The 19,548-nt window shown below is 37.8% G+C and overlaps 1 protein-coding gene across 2 annotated transcripts in view; it reads left to right on the forward strand.

Moving 5' to 3' along the window:
* LOC107582576 (neural cell adhesion molecule 1-like) overlaps nt 1-19,548 on the forward strand; it is a 108,366-nt gene that overhangs the window by 84,117 nt on the left and 4,701 nt on the right. The window contains exons 12-20 of one of the 2 annotated variants that reach the window (XM_016268472.1): nt 1,890-2,077; nt 2,764-2,860; nt 3,153-3,323; nt 4,680-4,808; nt 6,290-6,304; nt 7,571-7,603; nt 13,224-13,226; nt 18,744-18,868; nt 18,949-19,129. In XM_016268472.1, coding sequence (XP_016123958.1) covers nt 1,890-2,077; nt 2,764-2,860; nt 3,153-3,323; nt 4,680-4,808; nt 6,290-6,304; nt 7,571-7,603; nt 13,224-13,226; nt 18,744-18,868; nt 18,949-19,129 — 942 coding nt within the window. The remainder of the gene's footprint in view (nt 1-1,889; nt 2,078-2,763; nt 2,861-3,152; nt 3,324-4,679; nt 4,809-6,289; nt 6,305-7,570; nt 7,604-13,223; nt 13,227-18,743; nt 18,869-18,948; nt 19,130-19,548) is intronic. The other variant, XM_016268473.1, reaches the window with a different exon arrangement.

A 19,548-nucleotide genomic window follows, 5' to 3' on the forward strand; every position in this document is an offset into this window, starting at 1 on the left:
CAACAACTGTATAACAGTTTAACTGCAATTTATGTTATAATGTTAGAATTAAAGAACAATAATACATATACACTTATCTGTGCAGTTACTTTTAGGCGGTTGTTGACATCCTATCTAAAACGTGATTTAGCAAAAAAACAGCAACAACATAATAGGCATAATAGGACCCCTTTAAAATCCTTGAAGATTTTTTTTTCATGTTATGGCCAGCTACAGATAGTAATAACTAATAGCTAATATTAATTTTACTAATAATTATAATTTTAAAAAGTACCTAACACACCGGAATCAATCATATCAATCGTAGCTGCGTAGGATGAAATTACAATATAAACTAGAAAAATATAGTTCCCACACGTTACTTAAATATTTAATGGGCAACACTTCAGTCAACCAACATTTTCCTCCCTTATAATAAATTATTATTATTATTTTTAAAGATTGACTTCAAGTGTTAGATGATGGCAAACGTGATCAAAAAGTAAAGAACAGAAGACATAAGCAAGCACAATTAATTATCCAATACTGGATTATATATACTGTATACAATATGGAGTATAATACTGATAATTAAAAAAAAAAAAACTTTTGCTTAAGAAATTTTTATATTGATGTTTTTCTAATAGATTTTCAGTACACTTTATTTAGTATAATATATTTATCTATTTATTTATTTTACTTAATATGTAGAAAATCTTCATCCATTAAAATTTCATTTTGAAGGTGAAATTGATTAATTGACAGTAGACGAGCTTAATGGATTCAATTATTACCAGCATTTGATTGGTCAACCGCTACCTAGAGCTGAATTTTAGACCAATGAGATTTTACAGTGGGTGGGATTACCCAGCATGATGTGTAAAATAAAAAACCTAGTCACTGACAAATTGTCCTGTTGCTAATCAAGGCTGATTAGGAAAATAGTGGTTAAGATTTGCATGGAAGAGACCAAATGTATTGTTTGTTTTGTTGCATCATGCCTGGTTAGAACAATAAATGTCATATTTGATGAATGAAAATGAGGCAGTTAATGCTAGAAGTTTGGTCTTTTCATTGCATAAATGCCGTGCGTATTTATACTAGTGAACAAACTCCTAATCTTATTTATGTTTGTCTCAAATGAAATATCCAGTAGCATTTAATCTAAGCACTAAATTATGCTAACAAAGACAGAGTTCAGACCAAAAATGCACCAATTTACTTTTGTTTCTATGATTCTTATATTGCTGTACCATCATAAACAGAGCACTCTCTTCCCTCAATGTTTTAATTTCAGTCGATAGCAAGCAAAGCATTACTGCCCATTTTCGCTCTCATTGTGCTCCCTCCACTGAGCCTGTTTGTATTTGTTTTCACATTAGCGCCGGCGTATGCTGTGAAAATACCAGCCTCCCTCTTCGCATGTTTAGTGCATTTGTACCAGTCGTGTATTGTTGTGATGGGACTAATGACATCTGAAGCTCTGATGAATGTGAGAACAGTATCTCAGCGGGCCTGGAGCTATTCGCACACAGTCTGTGAGGGAACGCGGGCCTGATCGCGTACGTCACATGAGAATCGTGCCTAAAGTCTCCCCCCAGCATGCTATTCAGGGACGCTGCTCGGAGGAGGGGCCTTTTGAAGCCAGTGAAGCGTGATTGGCTTTTATGCACTGCCGTGAACAGATGTGTTCAACATCACACAGCGCTGTGTTTTCAGCACTCTATGTTTAAGCCCTGGACATTTTGATCTTTAACCAGCGTATCTTCAGAATAAAGGTATCGACGGTAATGAGAGGGGAGGCTTTGTTCTCCCTTAGCGGATGTAGATGGGTGGTAGGTAGACGAAGGGTCAGCACTAGCAGCAGGTTTGTTTATTTTCGTTTCTATATGCTTTGCCTTTCATCACAGACGCCCCGAAAATCCTGGGCTCAGTAACGGTGTACACGTGGGAGGGCAACCCGGCCAACATCAGCTGTGAAGTGCTGGCTCACCCCAGCGATGTGTCTATTACGTGGCAGCGAGACGGCTTTCAGCTGCCTAACGCTAACACCTCCAATATCAAGATCTACAACACGCCTTCCGCCAGCTACCTGGAGGTACGGCCCACGCAGACGCCTTCCTGAAAACATAAACATTCACATAAACCCAGATGGATAAATCTTATAAAACTGGACAAAGAATATGTGCTACTTCATCCCTAAATCAGGAGAAAGACGTGTGTTTTTTATATATTATATTACATTACATTACATTATACATCAGCCCATACATTATCCAAACCCCAGATCCTGGAGACATTCAGTAGGTCCAACCAATATAACGTTTCTTTCTCTTACAGCATAAACCCAAATGCTATTTCCTCATGCTAGTTAGTTTTTGAAGGTAGGAAAGCAGTCACACATTTCATGTGAAAAAGAAATTGAAGTCAATGTATGCAAGAACAATTTATTCACTTGAAAGATTTGTTCAAAAACAGCTACAATCCAAATGGATTTGAAAACAAGCTTCGTTTTCTATATTATAAATATTTTACCTACCTTATTTATTTTGATTTTGGGGTGAAATGTGACCTGGACCTGTTTTCGTGAGCTTTGCCCAGAAAGGGATAGTGCTGCTGTAGGGCATTACTGCAGCCTTTGCATCTTATCAATATTTTAGCACAGGGAGAACGCTGTCAGAAGTAAATACACATCTAATGGAACGGCAGTGATCAGATGCATGTTTGAAAGATAAATGCTGAGATAGAGACTAGAGGTTAATGCATTCTCTTGATCTGTCCCAGGTCAATCCAGAGTCTCAGAGCGACTTTGGCAACTACAACTGTTCTGCCTCCAATGAGATCGGGACCGAATCCAAAGAGTTCATTGTGATCCCAGCTGGTCTGTTTCTCTGTATTGATCTCAAAACAAACACAATATAGTCATTTATGGCAGTAGAAAATCGCATTGACATTGAGTGTTTGGGTGCTTTTTGCTTTTGAGGTACTGTATTTTTGAATTACCTGCAATTGTAGACTTTGTTCAATAAAGTGCAATGCAATAGCTCAAATTTTCCTCTTGTAAAAGTGGTGCTGAAGCACAAAGCCATACAATCAGGCCGTATAATCGGGCATAAGCTGTTAAAGTGCAGCTGTCCCACTGCGTATTGTGAAGTGTCTCCCCTGTGGTGCAGATGTGCCCTCGGCGCCGTCCATCACTCAAGTGCAGCCGTACTCCAGCACGGCTCAGGTGCTTTTCGAGGAGCCCGAGTCCACTGGAGGAGTTCCTGTGCTCAAGTACCGAGCCGAGTGGAGAGCCGTGGGCCGAGGGAAAGGGGTGCAGCGAGTCTATGAGGTGAAAGACGGTGAGTCTGTCACATGAAATGAGGAAAACCAGCCATATTATGTGGATTATCCACACCACTGCATGGTTTGTAGACTTTAATAATGGACTTATACTGTATCATGGAAGCACAGAATTGTCCTTGTTCGTTTGAAATAAGTATATAATGTAGATATAGTATTTGTTACACACCATTTTGGAAACTATACTTTAAAAATTATGGTAACATTTTGATATAGGGACCAATTCTCACTATTAACTAGTTGCTTATTAGCATTCCTATTATTAACATATTGACTGTTTATTAGTATTTATAAAGCACATATTCTGCATCCCTAATTCTACTCAATACCTAAATTGAACAAATACCTTACTATTAATAAGAAGGAAATTAGGAGTTTATTGAGGTCATAGTTAATGGTTTGTTAATAGCGAGAATTGGACCTTAAAATAAAGTGTGACCAAAATTATTAATTCAGAAATTGTTATTGTATTGATGTCACATCTGTGGTCACATTAACATACACACACTTCAAAAGTTTCAGGTCAGTGAGATTATTATTATTATTTTTTTTGATAAATCTTTTACGCTCACCAAGGCTGCCTTTATTTGGTCAAAAATGCAATAAAAATAGTAATATTGCAAAATATTATTACAGTTTAAAATAACTGTTTAGTTTTTAATTTATTGTAAAATGCCATTTATTACTGTTGATGTCAAAGCTAAATTTTCATCAGCCAATACTTCAGTAAAACTAAATTGTCGGTTTTTGGGTGTCAGAAACTTATACTAGATTGAAAGAAAAAAAAATGAATCCATTTGCAAAAAAAGCGTACTGTAGTTAATATGCAATTATTTTTATGAACTGCTTGATAAATTTGAATTTGGTTTGCATGTAATGAAACACAAGCAGAAAATAAACAATTTACTAGAAATTTGTTCTGCTTATGTCTCATAAATGGTCCCGTAAGTAATAAAATTGACCCTGTAATATATATTAAAGGCATAATGAAAATTCTGTCATCTTTTACTCACCCTGTCATTCCAAATCTGTGTAACTTTTATTATATGTAACACACAGTAGAAGATATTTTTGAGAAATGTCACAGTGTTTATTACAGTGGATGTCAATGGTAACCAAAACTATTCGGTTACCAAATTTTTTCAAAATATCTTCTTTTCTGCAGAAGAAGGAACAACATGAGGATGAATAAATAATAACAGACTTCTCATTATTGGGTGAAAAAAGCTTTAAATGTCAAATGTATTTCCTCATGTTCAGTGGCAAGGTTTTATGTTGCCCATTTAACATGCATGCTGTTGTTTATGAATTAATGAATGGGTTTTTGATTAAATCTGCTTCTCGCTGCTTCCCAGCAGGACTGAGTTCAGTCACAGTCACCGGCCTAAAACCCGAAACCGATTATGAAGTCAAGATGTCTGCCATCAACGGCAAGGGCGAAGGCGACAGCAGCCAGTCAGTGGTCTTCAAAACCGAGCATGTCCGTGAGTATCACGTTTCTCTCTCAGGAGCACATGGTTCCATCAACAGCAGTGCAGCGTGGCGTGACGGCCCACACACCTCTTCACCAGCTAGTGTGAAGTCTTTGGCTGACGCAAACGCTAAAATATACAGTTGTGCTCATGGTGCTAAAGAGTAGGGCGTAATGACGTAAGTAGTTTGAATATTAACATATTTTCAGTCCCTTGACCAATTCTCTCATTTTACTGAATTACAAATCCGGTAAGATAGATATATATATAGATAGATAGATAGACTCTGTCACTATTATGCACTCCAGACAGGCTTTGCATGGTTCTTTTTGAGCAGTGTCTTCTTTTGTGCCTCCCTCCCGTACAGGCCAGTATTATGTAGAGCTCTTGATATGGTTGACTGGCTCACCTGTACTCTGTTCTCAGCTGAACTGAACTGAACTCTGTCGCTCCTTCATAGTAATTGTTAGCCTGTCTGTGGTGTCAGAGTTTTGAAGGACCACCTTTTCTAGGCGACACCAGGGTGGTTTGATGTAGTTGCCAATTTTTGACAACCTATAAACAGTTCCCACTTGGCTATCCCGTGTTTTGCACCTTTTTTGCCCTCATGCAGGTTATGTATTATTCATCATGAAGAGAAACCTGGTGGCTATTTTAATCATTCATAGGTAGAAGCCTATGGATGTTCTATAAAGGTAAGATAAAAACCGCCACAGCATATTTCTATTATTTTTGACAAGAATATAAAATTGGTACATTTTGACTTTCAGTGCATAGAAATAGATCACAAAGGACTGAATATTAATGTAATATTTGTAATTCAGTGCAATGAGAACATTGGTCTTGATGCATTTGCAAATTACTGTGTATAAATAATATATGCTTGCCAGGTTTATTGCTGCTAAGCACATTCATATACACTGGTCACATAAATGATTTCTTATATCAATAATTGATTAATCTACGAGAAATCCGACTGGTAAGAACAGAACATCTTGTTCTCACACAGGACAAAATTCTGCAAACATTCCACAAAACATCTATAAAAATCAATCATAACATCGCACACTACAAGAATATTCCTGTGATTTGTGTTGATATTCTCATCGCGTATAAACACCACACACACCTACCCTCTTACTCCCCCTGGTGGTTGTTTGTGTGATGTTTTGGACTTCCAGAGATGCCATTATCACATAATACACTCAACACATTGTGCACTGGGATTTATTTCCTGTCAGTACATGAAACAAAACCCATTTAGTGCCAAAATCTCCAGGATGTAGTCCAGAGAGTAATAACTCTAACTCAGGTAAAGTATGAGTGATGAGAGAGTATTGCTGTCTGATCGTGTTACCAGCTTTTACCCTTTGACATTTTCAGACTTTTCTTTTTTTCATCCTGTCATTTTATGTGATTTTTCTCCTATTTTGTTTCCCATTTGTATGGTTTTTTTTCTTCATTTTTTTTTAATTTTCCACTGGATCCCTTAGGGTATTCTTACACAAGTAAGTGTTCATTTCCTCCTGTGGTCATTATCTTTTGATATCATTCATATTTCTTCATATTATCATATTATTTGTTAATATCTTGTCTGGTGGTTATAGGATTTAAAGACCCCATGAAATCAAAATGAGAGTTTTATGACTTTAAATGGATAGTTCACCCAAGAATGAAAATTCTGTCATTAATTACTCACCCTCATGTCGTTTCAAACCTGTAAGACCTTCATATACAGTAAGACGTATATAGACGTAGCAAGGAGATCGGTAAAATAATCCATGTGACATCAGGGGTTCAACCGTAATTTTACGAAGCTACGAGAATACTTTTTGTGTGCAAAAGAAAAAAAAACGACTTTATCCAACAATCCGTCTCCTCCACCCTGTAGCGCCATTTTGGAGAGTATCAGCTGGACGTAAACAACGTATGCTGTTCTGTGTTAGCTGCATCACACGGATATACGCTGTTTTCGTTCAGATCAAATCACAACAACATAGGAAACCGATCTGGCGTGACGTGGGAACATTTCAGTTGTATTGCTGTCTATGCAGGGTCAGACAGATCTCAGATTCCATCAAAAATATCTTAATTTGTGTTCCGAAGATGAACGAAGGTCTTACGGGTTTGCAAGCTTTTGTTTACAGTAGCAGGTTGGCATGGCAACTTTTGTATTTGATGGCAATTTGGCGGAGTAGGCATTCTGCGTTGCATTTTTTTTTTTTTAACCATTCATGAGCGCTGCATCTCGTGTTTTAGATGAAAAGACACAGAGTGACAGGACAGGAAGATCCTGAGAGGAAGATCACATGCAATAGTGATCATGACTCATATTTATAACTATGAGGGCAAAAAATAAATAAATAAATAAATTATTCATTAATCGTAATGAAGGTAAAACGTTTAATTAATCAAGGTTTTGATGTTGTCATATCATCCAGCCCTAGTCACATGTGACATTTCCAACATGACTATGTAATGTTGCGGTAGTACAAGACAAGCATTTGTGCTTAAAAAGTACATACAATTTTATTTTTTAGAAAATGACTGATCGTTTCGCTAGATAAGACCCTTATTCCTCAGCTGGAATTGGGTAGAGTGAAGCTACATTGAAACTGCAATTTGGACCTTCCACTAAAGCCTACTTCCTGTTTTATTAGGATATACAATAACTTGGCTCGTCATGTCTTCGTATGGGGTCTTTAAGTTCATATGCTAGCCTTTTCCTCAAACAAAATAAAAGTGAACATTTTCTTTTTTCATGTGCTCCCTAGATGGGATTTTTCATTTTCACACTGAGGACACAGGTTTGTTATAGAGCTGTATGATGATCTTCATAGTTATGATTGTATAATATTAAAGGAGTGGTTCACTTCCAGAATGAAAATTTCCTGATAATTTATTCACCCCCATGTCATCCAAGATGTTCATGTCTTCCTTTCTTCAGTCGCAAAGAAATCAGGGTTTTTTTTAAGCGGAAAACATTCCAGAAATTTCTCCATATGCTGGACTTCAATGGTGGCCAACGGGTTGAAGCTCCAAATTGCAGTTTCAATACAGCTTCAAAGGGCTCTACGTGATCCCAGCTGAGAAATAAGGGTCTTATCTAGTGAAACGATCAGTCATTTTCTAAGAAAAATTCTAAATTATATACTTTTTAACCACAAATGTTCATCTTGCACTTGCCCGACCTCATGCATTACATAATCATGTTGGAAAGGTCACACGTGGTTAGTTCTTTGTCTGTGTACTTCGGTTTCAAAAAGGTAGGGTAAGGTGACAAACTCCATCTCATTTTCTCCTCCAACTTCAAAATCGTACGACATCGTAGTTTACCTTTTTTATAAAGGGCATTTGACTTTCTTTGCAGGTTCGCTTTTTAAACACTGGGTCGGTACTTCCGCCTACGTCACGCGTAGGGCTGGACGATTAATCGGAAAGAAATCTAAACCGAAATTCAGAACCTCTAACTGACGTAATTTTCCCATGTCAGTTATTTCGTTATTTTAATCCTGTTAATACTTTCCCATTAAGAACATACTACTGCGTATTTTGTCAGCGCTATACGGACGTGTATGACCGTTGCGCTCACGTCTTTTGGGCCAGCATTGCAAGCTTTTGTTTACAGTAGCAGGTTGGCATGGCAACTTTTGTATTTGATGGCAATTTGGCGGAGTAGGCATTCTGCGTTGCACTTTTTTTTTTTTAACCATTCATGAGCGCTGCATCTCGTGTTTTAGATGAAAAGACACAGAGTGACAGGACAGGAAGATCCTGAGAGGAAGATCACATGCAACAGTGATCATGACTCATATTTATAACTATGAGGGCAAAAAATAAATAAATAAATAATTCATTAATCGTAATGAAGGTAAAACGTTTAATTAATCAAGGTTTTGATGTTGTCATATCATCCAGCCCTAGTCACATGTGACATTTCCAACATGACTATGTAATGTTGCGGTAGTACAAGACACGCATTTGTGCTTAAAAAGTACATACAATTTTATTTTTTAGAAAATGACTGATCGTTTCGCTAGATAAGACCCTTATTCCTCAGCTGGAATTGGGTAGAGTGAAGCTACATTGAAACTGCAATTTGGACCTTCAACCCACCGGCTCCCATTGAAGTCCACTATATGGAGAAAAATCCTGGAATGTTTTCCTCAAAAACATTGCGACTGAAGAAAGAAAGACATGAACATCTTGGATGACATGTTGGTGAGTAAATTATTAGGACATTTTCATTCTGGAAGTGAACTTTAAAACAGAAACCAAGAAAATCCTTCTGAAGGTAATATAAAGAATGTTCTAGTTTTGTGGTTGCAAAAAGCCTCCAAATGTCTTCATCTTTAGGCAACACACAGTTAATCCAATTATTAGTGCACATTAAGTATTTAAAGTTTAGCAACTTTAAATATTTCTTTAGCGATTGAGATCCAGTGTGATGTGCTTACAGTATCGCATGCTTTTTCCAAAAACTAAGGCATGATCCTTTAGTATTGTATCAATACTTCAGTGTTTCCTCTGTTTTTCATTGAGAAATATGATTTGACAACTTCTCAGTAGTGTTTACTAAAGCAGTCATCACTCTCACAGTTGCTCTTACAGGATTTGAACAAACCTGTAACACTAAGTATTAAACTTGAATATGTAACTTATCCCATACCGTTTGTGTGGAGCACATAAATAACACCTCAAATTGTGTTGCAAAATGTGCTGCTTGTAATTGCTTACTTCACAATGTTGGAAATATTTCTTTTTAAAAGCCATGAAGGCGAGCCAATGGATATCACACAAGCAAAATGCAAACTTTGTGCAAGAGTTATGTCGTTGAACGTCTTAATCTCATTCAATTCACTATGCAGAAAGTGAAAGTAAAAACGGAATGACGGATTAATGATGGAGATTTCGGCATCTGACACCGCATTCTCTCTCAGAGACGAATCTACTTCAACATATGCTGATAACGGTATAGCTAACTGTTTTCATTTAGTCCCTTAATATTTCTCTTGTGGCCGTACATAGTGAAAAAAAAGAGAAGAAACTTATTTTGTTAAACAAGTTGTTTTGAAAGTCGGTGCTTAAAATAGGCTAAAGCTTTTTATTTCATTGATTTTTATTGATGACTGCAGTGTTAATAATTTAATTATAGGCCTATAATTCATTGTATAATAGACCTGTTTTAAAAAAAACATGGTAATTGAGGAGTAAACTGAGGAGTAAAGCCTAATCAGTTGTTATCCTCGCAGCACATTAGTTATGCGGTAATATTGCGGGGCAAATTCATTGTAATTTTAAATGAATAATTAAAGTAACTTCATAATAATAATAGGCCTAATAAAAATAAGAATTTAACAGACTTACATTAATTGGAAATGCCAAAATCTTCTTAACATTACCAATAATTGATGTTTTTGACAATATCTCTGGCTATCGTCGATACAAGATCATTGTCTTTCGACGCAATCCATCAAGGGGAGGTTATCGCATGCCCATCCGCTACGCCACTGGCGCAACACGTTGCCTGTTACGCGTCATTTGGGCTGTCTTGTTGAGCGCAGTGGCACTGAGAACATTATATTTCACACTCTTTAAGCTCTTTTATTTTCCAAATGTAATAGGATTAGTCAAATGAATCGTTCAGTTTGTAATGCGGTCCGAAAGCCTCGTACCGAACGGATCAATACGAATACGTGTATCATTACACCCCTAAGCAGCACTCTGACAACTGCTCAGTAAACTTTAGCAACCTGATAGCAACCACCGGAACACCCTAGCAACTGCTTAGAAATAAACTAACTTTAGCATCCAGCTTAGCAACCAGCAAGTTAAGCACCACACAGGACAATTTAGCAAGCACAAAGCAACTGCATAGCAACACCATAGCAACCACCCAAAACAGTTTAGCAGCCACATAACAACACCATAGCAACCACCAAGAACACCCTAGAAACTATATAGCAACACAACAAGAAGCACTCACAACAACAGCAAAGCAACTGCTTGGAAATGCTCTAACAACCATATTTAGAACACTTTACAACACTTTAGCAACCACAAGAACACCCTATTAACGACATAGCAGCACCTTAAGAACCACTCTGAACAACTTAGCAACCACATAGCAACAGGTTGACAACCACTGGGAAAACATTAGCACCGGGTGCCGTAGCAACCACCAAGAACACCCTAGAGACTATTTAGAAAGAAAGGCTCCAACAACCACTCAGAACACTTCAACAACCAAATAGCTATGCAGCAGCAACCACCAAGAACGTCATAGTAACCGTGTAATCACCCTAGCAACACACTAACAACCACTCAGAAAACTTAGCAAGACTTTAACAACCACTGAGAACACTACAGTAACCACATAGCAACACGCAAAAAAACACTCTGAACAAATTAGCAAGCACATAGCAACAGGCTGACAAACACTGGGAAAACTGTAGCAAACAAACTGTAGCAACACCATATTAACCACACAGAGCACTTTAGCAACTCCATAGCAACCACCAAGAACACCTTTCGTACAGCATAGCAACACAAAGAACCACTCAGAACAATTTTTAACTGCATAGTAACATGCTGACAACCAACACCTTGACAACTACTCAGAAGTCTTTAACAACTAGTGCCATAGCCACCACCAGGAACACCCTAGCAACTTCATAGCAACATTCAAGAACACCCTAGCAACTGCTTAGAAAGAACCACTTTGAACAACTTGGCTATAGTTAACAGCCACTGGGAAAACTGTAGCAACCTCATACTGTTGCAACACCATATTAAACCCAGAACACTTTAGCAACACATTGCAACTCCACAGCAACCACCAAAAACAACTTAGAAACAGCATATCAACTCGCTAAGAACCACTTTGAACAACTTAACAAGCACATAGCAATAGGCTGGCAACCACTGGGAAAACTGTAGCAATCACAAACTGTAGCAACACCATATTAACCACACAGGGCCCTTTGGCAACTCCATAGCAACCACCAAGAACACCCAAGCAACTCCATAGCAACCACCAAGAACACCTTACAAACAGCATAGCAACACAAAGAACCACTCATAAAAATTTTTCAGCTGCATAGCAACAAGCTGACAACCAACACACTGACAACCACTTTAACAAGTCTTTATCAACCAGTGCCATAGCAACCACCAAGAACACCCTAGCAACTGCTTAGAAAGAACCAATTTGAACAACTTAGTTATGGTTAACAGCAACTGGCAACTGGGAAAACTGTAGCAACCGCAAACTGTTGCAACACTGTATTACATCAAAGAACACTTTAGCAACTCCATAGCAACCACCAAGAACACCTTACAAACATCATAGCAACACAAAGAAACACTCAGAACAATTTTTACCTGCATACCAACAAGCTGACAACCAACACACTGGCAACCACTCAGAAATCTTTAACAACCAGTGCCATAGCAACCACCAAGAACACCTTACAAACAACACAACACAACAAAACAGAACAACTTTCAACTGCATAGCAACAAGCTGACAACCGACCCACTGACAATCACTCAGAAAACAACTAGTGCCATAGCAACCACCAAGAACACCCAAGCAGTTGCATAGCAACCACCAATAACACCCTAGTAAGTGCTTTAAAAGAATTGCTCAACCACTCAGGACACTTCAACAACCAAATAGCAACAACCAAGCACACCCCACTAAACATGTAACCACCCTAGCAACATACTACACTCTACAGAACAATTTTTCAACTGCATAGCAACACAGTGACAGCCAAGCAGCTGCATAGCAACACCGTAGCAACTGCCACACCACACCAGGTTTTTACAATCACCACTCAGGTTTTCTTCAGAATATGTAAAAAGTGAACTGGTTTGAGTGATTTTCAGTTGGGTTAAGGCTAGAGGGTATACAGCAAAAACTACTGGGCATGCGCACATCAATATAGCGTAATTTTGTTACAACAATAATTACTGTTTTTGCATTATTGTAAGGGGTAGGTTTAGGGTTGGGGTTGGGGACGCTAATAAAACACAATCTAAGAGGTAGAAAATGTAATTGATTGTTAGCTTCCGGTTTTAGCTGTATCCCTTCTAGCCACAATCTTTCAGTTGTGTTTAAACCAGACCATATGCTCAATCTCTCAGAGGAAATCCTGCTCAGTGTGTCTCTGCTTCTGTGCTCAATGTTGTGATCTTTGTAATTAAAGCCATTTTGAGTTGCTTGGTTTTATGTTTTTCTGCAGTTTGCTAACCCTTGACTTGTTCTTTTTTTTCACATAGTTACATTTGTGTCTGTATTTTTGTATCTTTCATGCAACCTCTTCCAATTTCCTTTCAACCAATCATGTGCGTGCATATGATGTGACTGTGTCATGTGGCTTGCATGGTGCTGGTGATGTCATCATCCACACTGACGAGCAGAAGGTAAACACTCGGGCCCGGCTCCATCCTCTCATGTACAGGATTAGCCTTCACTCGCATCGGAATCACCGCATTCATCCCTAAGCAGGCATTATAACTCACTCCTGTCACATTTCTAGAATTAAATCCCCTCAGACAGGTCATGAAAATTCATCCATTCCCAATTTTTAACGGAGACTGTTACCCTTGAGCAACCACTGTGCTCTGACTGCACAAATTATCTTCCGTGGTGAATATGCAATCAGAAAAAAAAGTTGATGCCGTGTCCTGCCAACCATGGAAATTACATCAAAAGCTCTGGAGCTGAAAAACATTTCCCCAGAGCGATCGCTGGGTACGACGATCTCGCTCTTTTATGTTCTGTCTAAACATTTTGACAAGCAGCGGGTTTACAGACACTCTACACTGACGTCCTTTCATCCCGTGCTGCTTTGGATATGCTGCTACCAGTGTACAATTATATCCAAATTAGGAAAGCCCTAAAAAATGCTACAGTAGACGCTGTGAGTGGTTGATCTCAATGGTTTATTTATTCTCCGGTTTCAAGCATGTTTCAGTAACTTTCACAGTACCGCATTTCCTTTCAACGCACCTTTGAACCTTTTAGAGGGGTCCTCCTCTCCTCTCCAAAGTTTGTCCTTTGATGTATCGGTTGTTTTGCCTGCATGTAAATTTTATGATGACTCTGTACAGAAAAATATTGCGCCTTTCTTTTCATTGCACAGTTGCTTATTTTGCTTGCACACCTTGAATAATGATGTAGATTTTACGATGTTTCTGTGATTGGAGTATGTTGGTCTGTTTTGCTTGTCTTTTTATAAGACAAAAAGGGGCAAATTTATTTAACAGTTGCGCCGTTTTACATCTTATTCACAAACCACACACAATCCGGTTCAAGCAGTTAAATAGTGCCATGGACATTTAAAGTAATAGTTCACCCCAAAATTAAAATTCTGTGATTAAATGGGTCATATGATGCGATTTCAATTTTTCCTTTCTCTTTGGAGTGTTACAAGCTCTTGGTGCATAAAGAAGATCTGTAAAGTTGCAAAGACTAAAGTCTCAAGTCCAAAGAGATATTCTTTATAAAAGTTAAGATTTAACCACGCCTACCTGAAACGGCTCGTTCTAACACGCCCCCACATACCTACGTCACGATCTGGGAAGATTTGCATAATGCCGCCCAAATGTTCACGCAAAGAAAGAAGGCGTAACTTTTATTCTCACTGTAGTTTTGTTGACGCTGCAGCCATGTCCTGAAGACGCTGTGTGCTTCGTTGTGAAAGCGAAACTACTTTGTTTGGTCTTCCAAAAGAGGACGATATCTTATAATCAGTAATTATGTCCCCACTGGATGCAACAAATGCCTTGTTTGTAATGGGTTTTAATGTTTGTCTCGTCGCTCCGGCCGGACAGGGCATCAACAGTATGTGAGGGACGTAACATTTCCGTCACAAGCTTGAGGTATTCGGCCAATCACAACGCATTGGATAGCTGGCCAATCACAGCACACCTCGCTTTTTCAGACCGATGAGCTTTGTAAAAATCGATGCGTTTCAAAAAGGCGGGGCATAGAGGAGAAACAATAATATACAGTATGTGGAAAATTATGTGTTTTTTTAACTTTAAGCCACATAAACACATTTCATTACACCAAATACACAAAATAATGTTCTTTTCATTTACATTTTTGATATTCTCTGATCGTTCTTGTCTACTCATTAAAAATCCATGTCACCAAAATTTTCAAAAAGTTCATAAAAGCATACCCTACAACCCAATATGTCTGTTTTCATACTAGGCAAAAACAGTATGTGAGTTGAGTAGTACGTCTGAATTCATAGTATTCATAAAATAGTGGCTGAAAAGTACCCAGATGACCTACTACTTTCAGCAAGATTCTGAAGTGTGCATCCAATAGATAAGGGAATTTACTATCCCGTGATGCCATGGGAGTTGTGAAAGCGACACAACTGATCCCATAGGTCACATGACAACATGGCACACATTACTTTTTATTAACAGCCGCAAAGCAAGTTCCAAACCACATACTCCGGTGTGTTTGATTAGGGTTAGAGCTAAAACGATTTTGACGCAGCATCAGGATCGTAATATGAACAAAAGTCTTATGGTTTTGGAATGAAATGGTGGTTAGTAAATGATAAAGAGTTTTCATTTTTGGGTGAACTATTCGTTTAAGTGTTATTTTTTTAACATGCCTCCTTTCTATGTAAACAAGGGTCATGATAAATTGCCAGTTTAAACTGAATTGACTTTGAAAATTCCGATTTGATTACAGAATTTGAAGTAAGGTATCAAACCGGCTGCAGAATTTCAGTTCGAATTTGAATGCAAGTAAATGAATTTCAAAATGTAGCATTTTTTTCTTTCAATGTTGTAAAAAAAGTTTTTAAAAGTTGATAAAGGCCTTAGATGCCTCAACATCCTGTGGTTGTGGCCAATTCAGCTCAAATTCCAACTGATGGAATTGAAAGCCCAATTCTGCAAACTAGTACTCACTAGCAACCTGCAAATTAGGCCGTTTTGGGGCGTGTTTGAGATATTACCTAATTTGCATAACGCCTTTAGCGAATCTGTTGCTAAAACAACGCAGTCAGCGCGTGCAAATAAATGGCGCATTTATTAATTCTTGGTGAATTCCCCCAGAGTATCTCAATGTAGCTGCCATTAAGATAATGAACATGCAAGTTCATTTGCAAATGTGTAAAACTCTTATTTTTAGTCTCATTTAATTTACTGCTGTTTGCTCCCTTGTGTATATGATAATTTCATTCACTGTATCCTGTAGGGACAGATGGCTAAGGAGGATGGAATTAATCATGCAGTGCTGTACTTTCATTATTTAAGAGATGAGCGTTTATTGATGACCCTTTAAACTGTCAGTCGAGTACAATAGCTGCTTGTTAATTGAGCTGATTGTTTGGGATTGGAGCTTCTCGCATCAGTTAATGGGTCTTCTGCCATTTTATGTGCTGCACTTTTATGACCTCAGAACACATTAAGATTAATTATTATTAATCTAATTGGTAACACTTTACTTGAAGGGGTGTGCATAAGACTGACATGACACCTTCATAATCATGACATGACACATGTCATGAATATGAAGGAGGTTGTATGCATGTTTATGACAACTGTCATTAAGTGTCATTCGCTCAGTTATGTCATTTTTAATGCAAATATGACATTATTTGACCTAACCCTACCCCTACCCTTACCCCTAACCATAGCCCATAACAAAGGCATCTCAAACAATGTCATCTTCGCATTAAAAATGACACAACTGAGCGAATGACACTTAATGACAGTTGTCATAAAAATGTATAAAAAACCCTTCATAGTCATGACATGTGTCATGTCATGATTATGAAGGTGTCATGTCAGTCTTATGCACACCCCTTCAAGTAAAGTGTAACCATCTAATTATTATTAATCTTTATTATTAAGCATTTTTATCACATCTCATTCAGTTTTTGCAGTTACGATAGTGTTTTGTAGGAGAAGATCCATAGTTGATAATTTCACCACTGCATAGACAAAATTTATATGATGGTGAATAATATCGGACTAAATAAGTACAAACAAAATGAAAGAAAAAAGACCTGTAAATTGAGATTGTGTGAATGAAAGCGTCTCTCTCATACAGGCTAATAGCTAATTACTGCCTTAATGAGAGTAAATGCCTTCATTTTTCCATCCGCAGTGTACACGCATAGCTTCTGCCTGCAGTGTTGTTACGTGTCACTCTGCAGCGTCAAACTAATGTAGTGAATCAAACGAGCATTCGCTGGTCATTAAAATGAAATGGATCATGATGGCCCGTGAAGGAGAGGCCTCAGTGAACAGTGCCATAGAAATATTCCCAATTCACAGTGCGCTAATACACATGACTGCTCTATAGGGATGTTCACAGTTCACCGTGACCTCCAAAAATCAGCCTACTCATCTAAGGAGCCACAGCCAAGCAGCATGTGTCTTATTCTATTACTCGCTTATATGGAATCATTGGCGTGTAGGAGGCTAAGAATAATGGCAGTTGGAAAATTGCCAACATTTTAATGCACGTAATTAGAGGTTGACTGGCATTTCATTGGCCAGTATTGATATCTTCAGATCTGGGTGGCCAATAGTGTAATGCTGATATACATAACACAATTTTAACGCTTTTTTTGTTTGTTTGTTTGTTTCAATATTGAATCAAGTCGAATGGCATGAATTTGTAATTTAATTTAATTGGATAAAAAAAAAGCTGATTTGTAACATTTATTGAAAATTGTATTGCTTTAATAATATTGTTATGAGTTATTTGTTGTTTGGAGTGACTGCCTGTTTATTTGAACAATAACAGATGGAGGACTGTTCGAAGAAACCTGTTTGAAAACCACATTTTATTTTTTGGTGCTTTTTTCACAGTTATGTTATTCAACATACTGTAATTGACAATATTATCAGTCAGTGCCGAAAATCTCAAAATAGCCAAATATCACCCTATATATCGACCTGTTACTGCACATAAAAATTCTTGTTTGGACATTTCTTCCTTTTACACATATTCATTTTTAAGGGGATAGTTAATGTAAAAATGGAAAATCTGTCGGCATTTATTCATCTTTGTGTCATTTCAAACCTATAATGCTTTTGTTCATCTTCAAAACACAAATGAAGATATTTTTAATGAAACTTGAGAATTTTGTCCCTCCATTGCAAGTCCACACAACCCAAACTTTTAAGCTTCAAAAAGTTTATAAACATATCATAAAAGTAGTTCATATGAATCAAATGGTTTAATCAAAGTCATCTGAAGTGACATGTGAAGTCACGTTATATGATGAACAGATTTTATTTAAGCTTTTATTCATACAGTGCATTCAGAAAGTATTCAGACAACCACTTTTAAATGTTTTTATGTTGCAGCCTGATGCTACAATTGTTTAAATTAATTTTTTCCTCATTAATTTACACTCCGTACCTCATAATGACAAAGTGAAAACTGATTTTTAGAAATGTGTGTAATTTTTTTTGTTTGTTTTAAAAACTGAAATTTCAACATCACTTGAAACTTAGCTCAGGTGTCCCATTTCTCTTGATCGTTGCTGAGATGTTTCTACACCTTGATTGGAGTCCACCTGTGGTAAATTAAATTGATTAAAATGACTTTGTCATTATGAGGTACGGAGTGTAGATGAATGAGAAAAGAATGAATTTAAACAATTTTAGTGTTAGGCTGCAACATAAAATGTAAAATAGTGAAGGGGGTCTGAATATTTTCTGAATGCACTGGATCTAAATGCGTAGAGCACATCCAATATGTTAAACAGAAGCTTGTTTGATGTACAGATTTGGTGGATGATTTTGGTTTCAAAGATGAAGCAAAGTTTTACAGGTTTGTAATGGCATGAGGGTAAGTAATTGGTAACAGAAGTTTTTATTTTTGGGTGAACTGTCCCTTAATATTCCCATGTTTTTTCTCATGTCATTGTAACTGGTTTGTTGTTGTAGGAGAACCAAGTCCTCCTATACTAGAGGGCACCCGACAACCCAAAGGGAATTCTCTCAAAGTGAAATGGACCAAACAAGATGATGGAGGGTCACCAATCACCCATTATTTGGTCAGATACAAAGCTGTGAGTATCCAAATATGAATATATTTTAAGTGATCCTTCTTATTTTGATTGCAAGTTTCATGCTTTGCCATTGTACACAGAGGGAAGATTCTGACTGGAAGCCCGAGATTCGTCTGCCCAATGTGAGTGAGTATGTGATGCTGATTGGGCTGGAGTGGGACACCGAGTATGATGTGTTCGTGGTGGCAGAGAACCAGCAGGGCAAGTCCAAGCCCGGCACTCTGACCTTCAGAACCTCATCGGAGCCTGCAGCAACCACAGGTAACCACCATCCGTCCCTCCCTCCTCCTCTCCTTCCATCCCTCCTTCTCTGTGTTCACCCTCGCCGCCGGTCTCAAGCACACTGATTTTAACAGCTGACTCAGAGCTGTAATGACACCAAACATGTGAATGCAGTGTGGGCCATCACTTACGCTGCATGATAAACAGTGAGTCATGCTACATGGCAGATCACGAAACACACGAACAAAACATTTGGCGGGTTCATATGGGATTTTTTATGCCATATTTCTATAACGTAAGATTAGTGCGAGACAGCTATACCAGAGCTGGCCATTTGAGCTGTTTTAGATGTAGCCAAATATGTAAAGTAGGGGAGACACAAACAAACAAGCGTGATGACAATTATTCAGCAAATGCTCATTAGAGTTCTTTTTCTGCTTGAAAAAAAAAAAAAATAT

The sequence above is a fragment of the Sinocyclocheilus grahami genome, unplaced genomic scaffold (genome assembly GCF_001515645.1).
Source record: "Sinocyclocheilus grahami isolate Dianchi unplaced genomic scaffold, SAMN03320097.WGS_v1.1 scaffold46.1, whole genome shotgun sequence".
Lineage (NCBI taxonomy): Eukaryota > Metazoa > Chordata > Actinopteri > Cypriniformes > Cyprinidae > Sinocyclocheilus > Sinocyclocheilus grahami.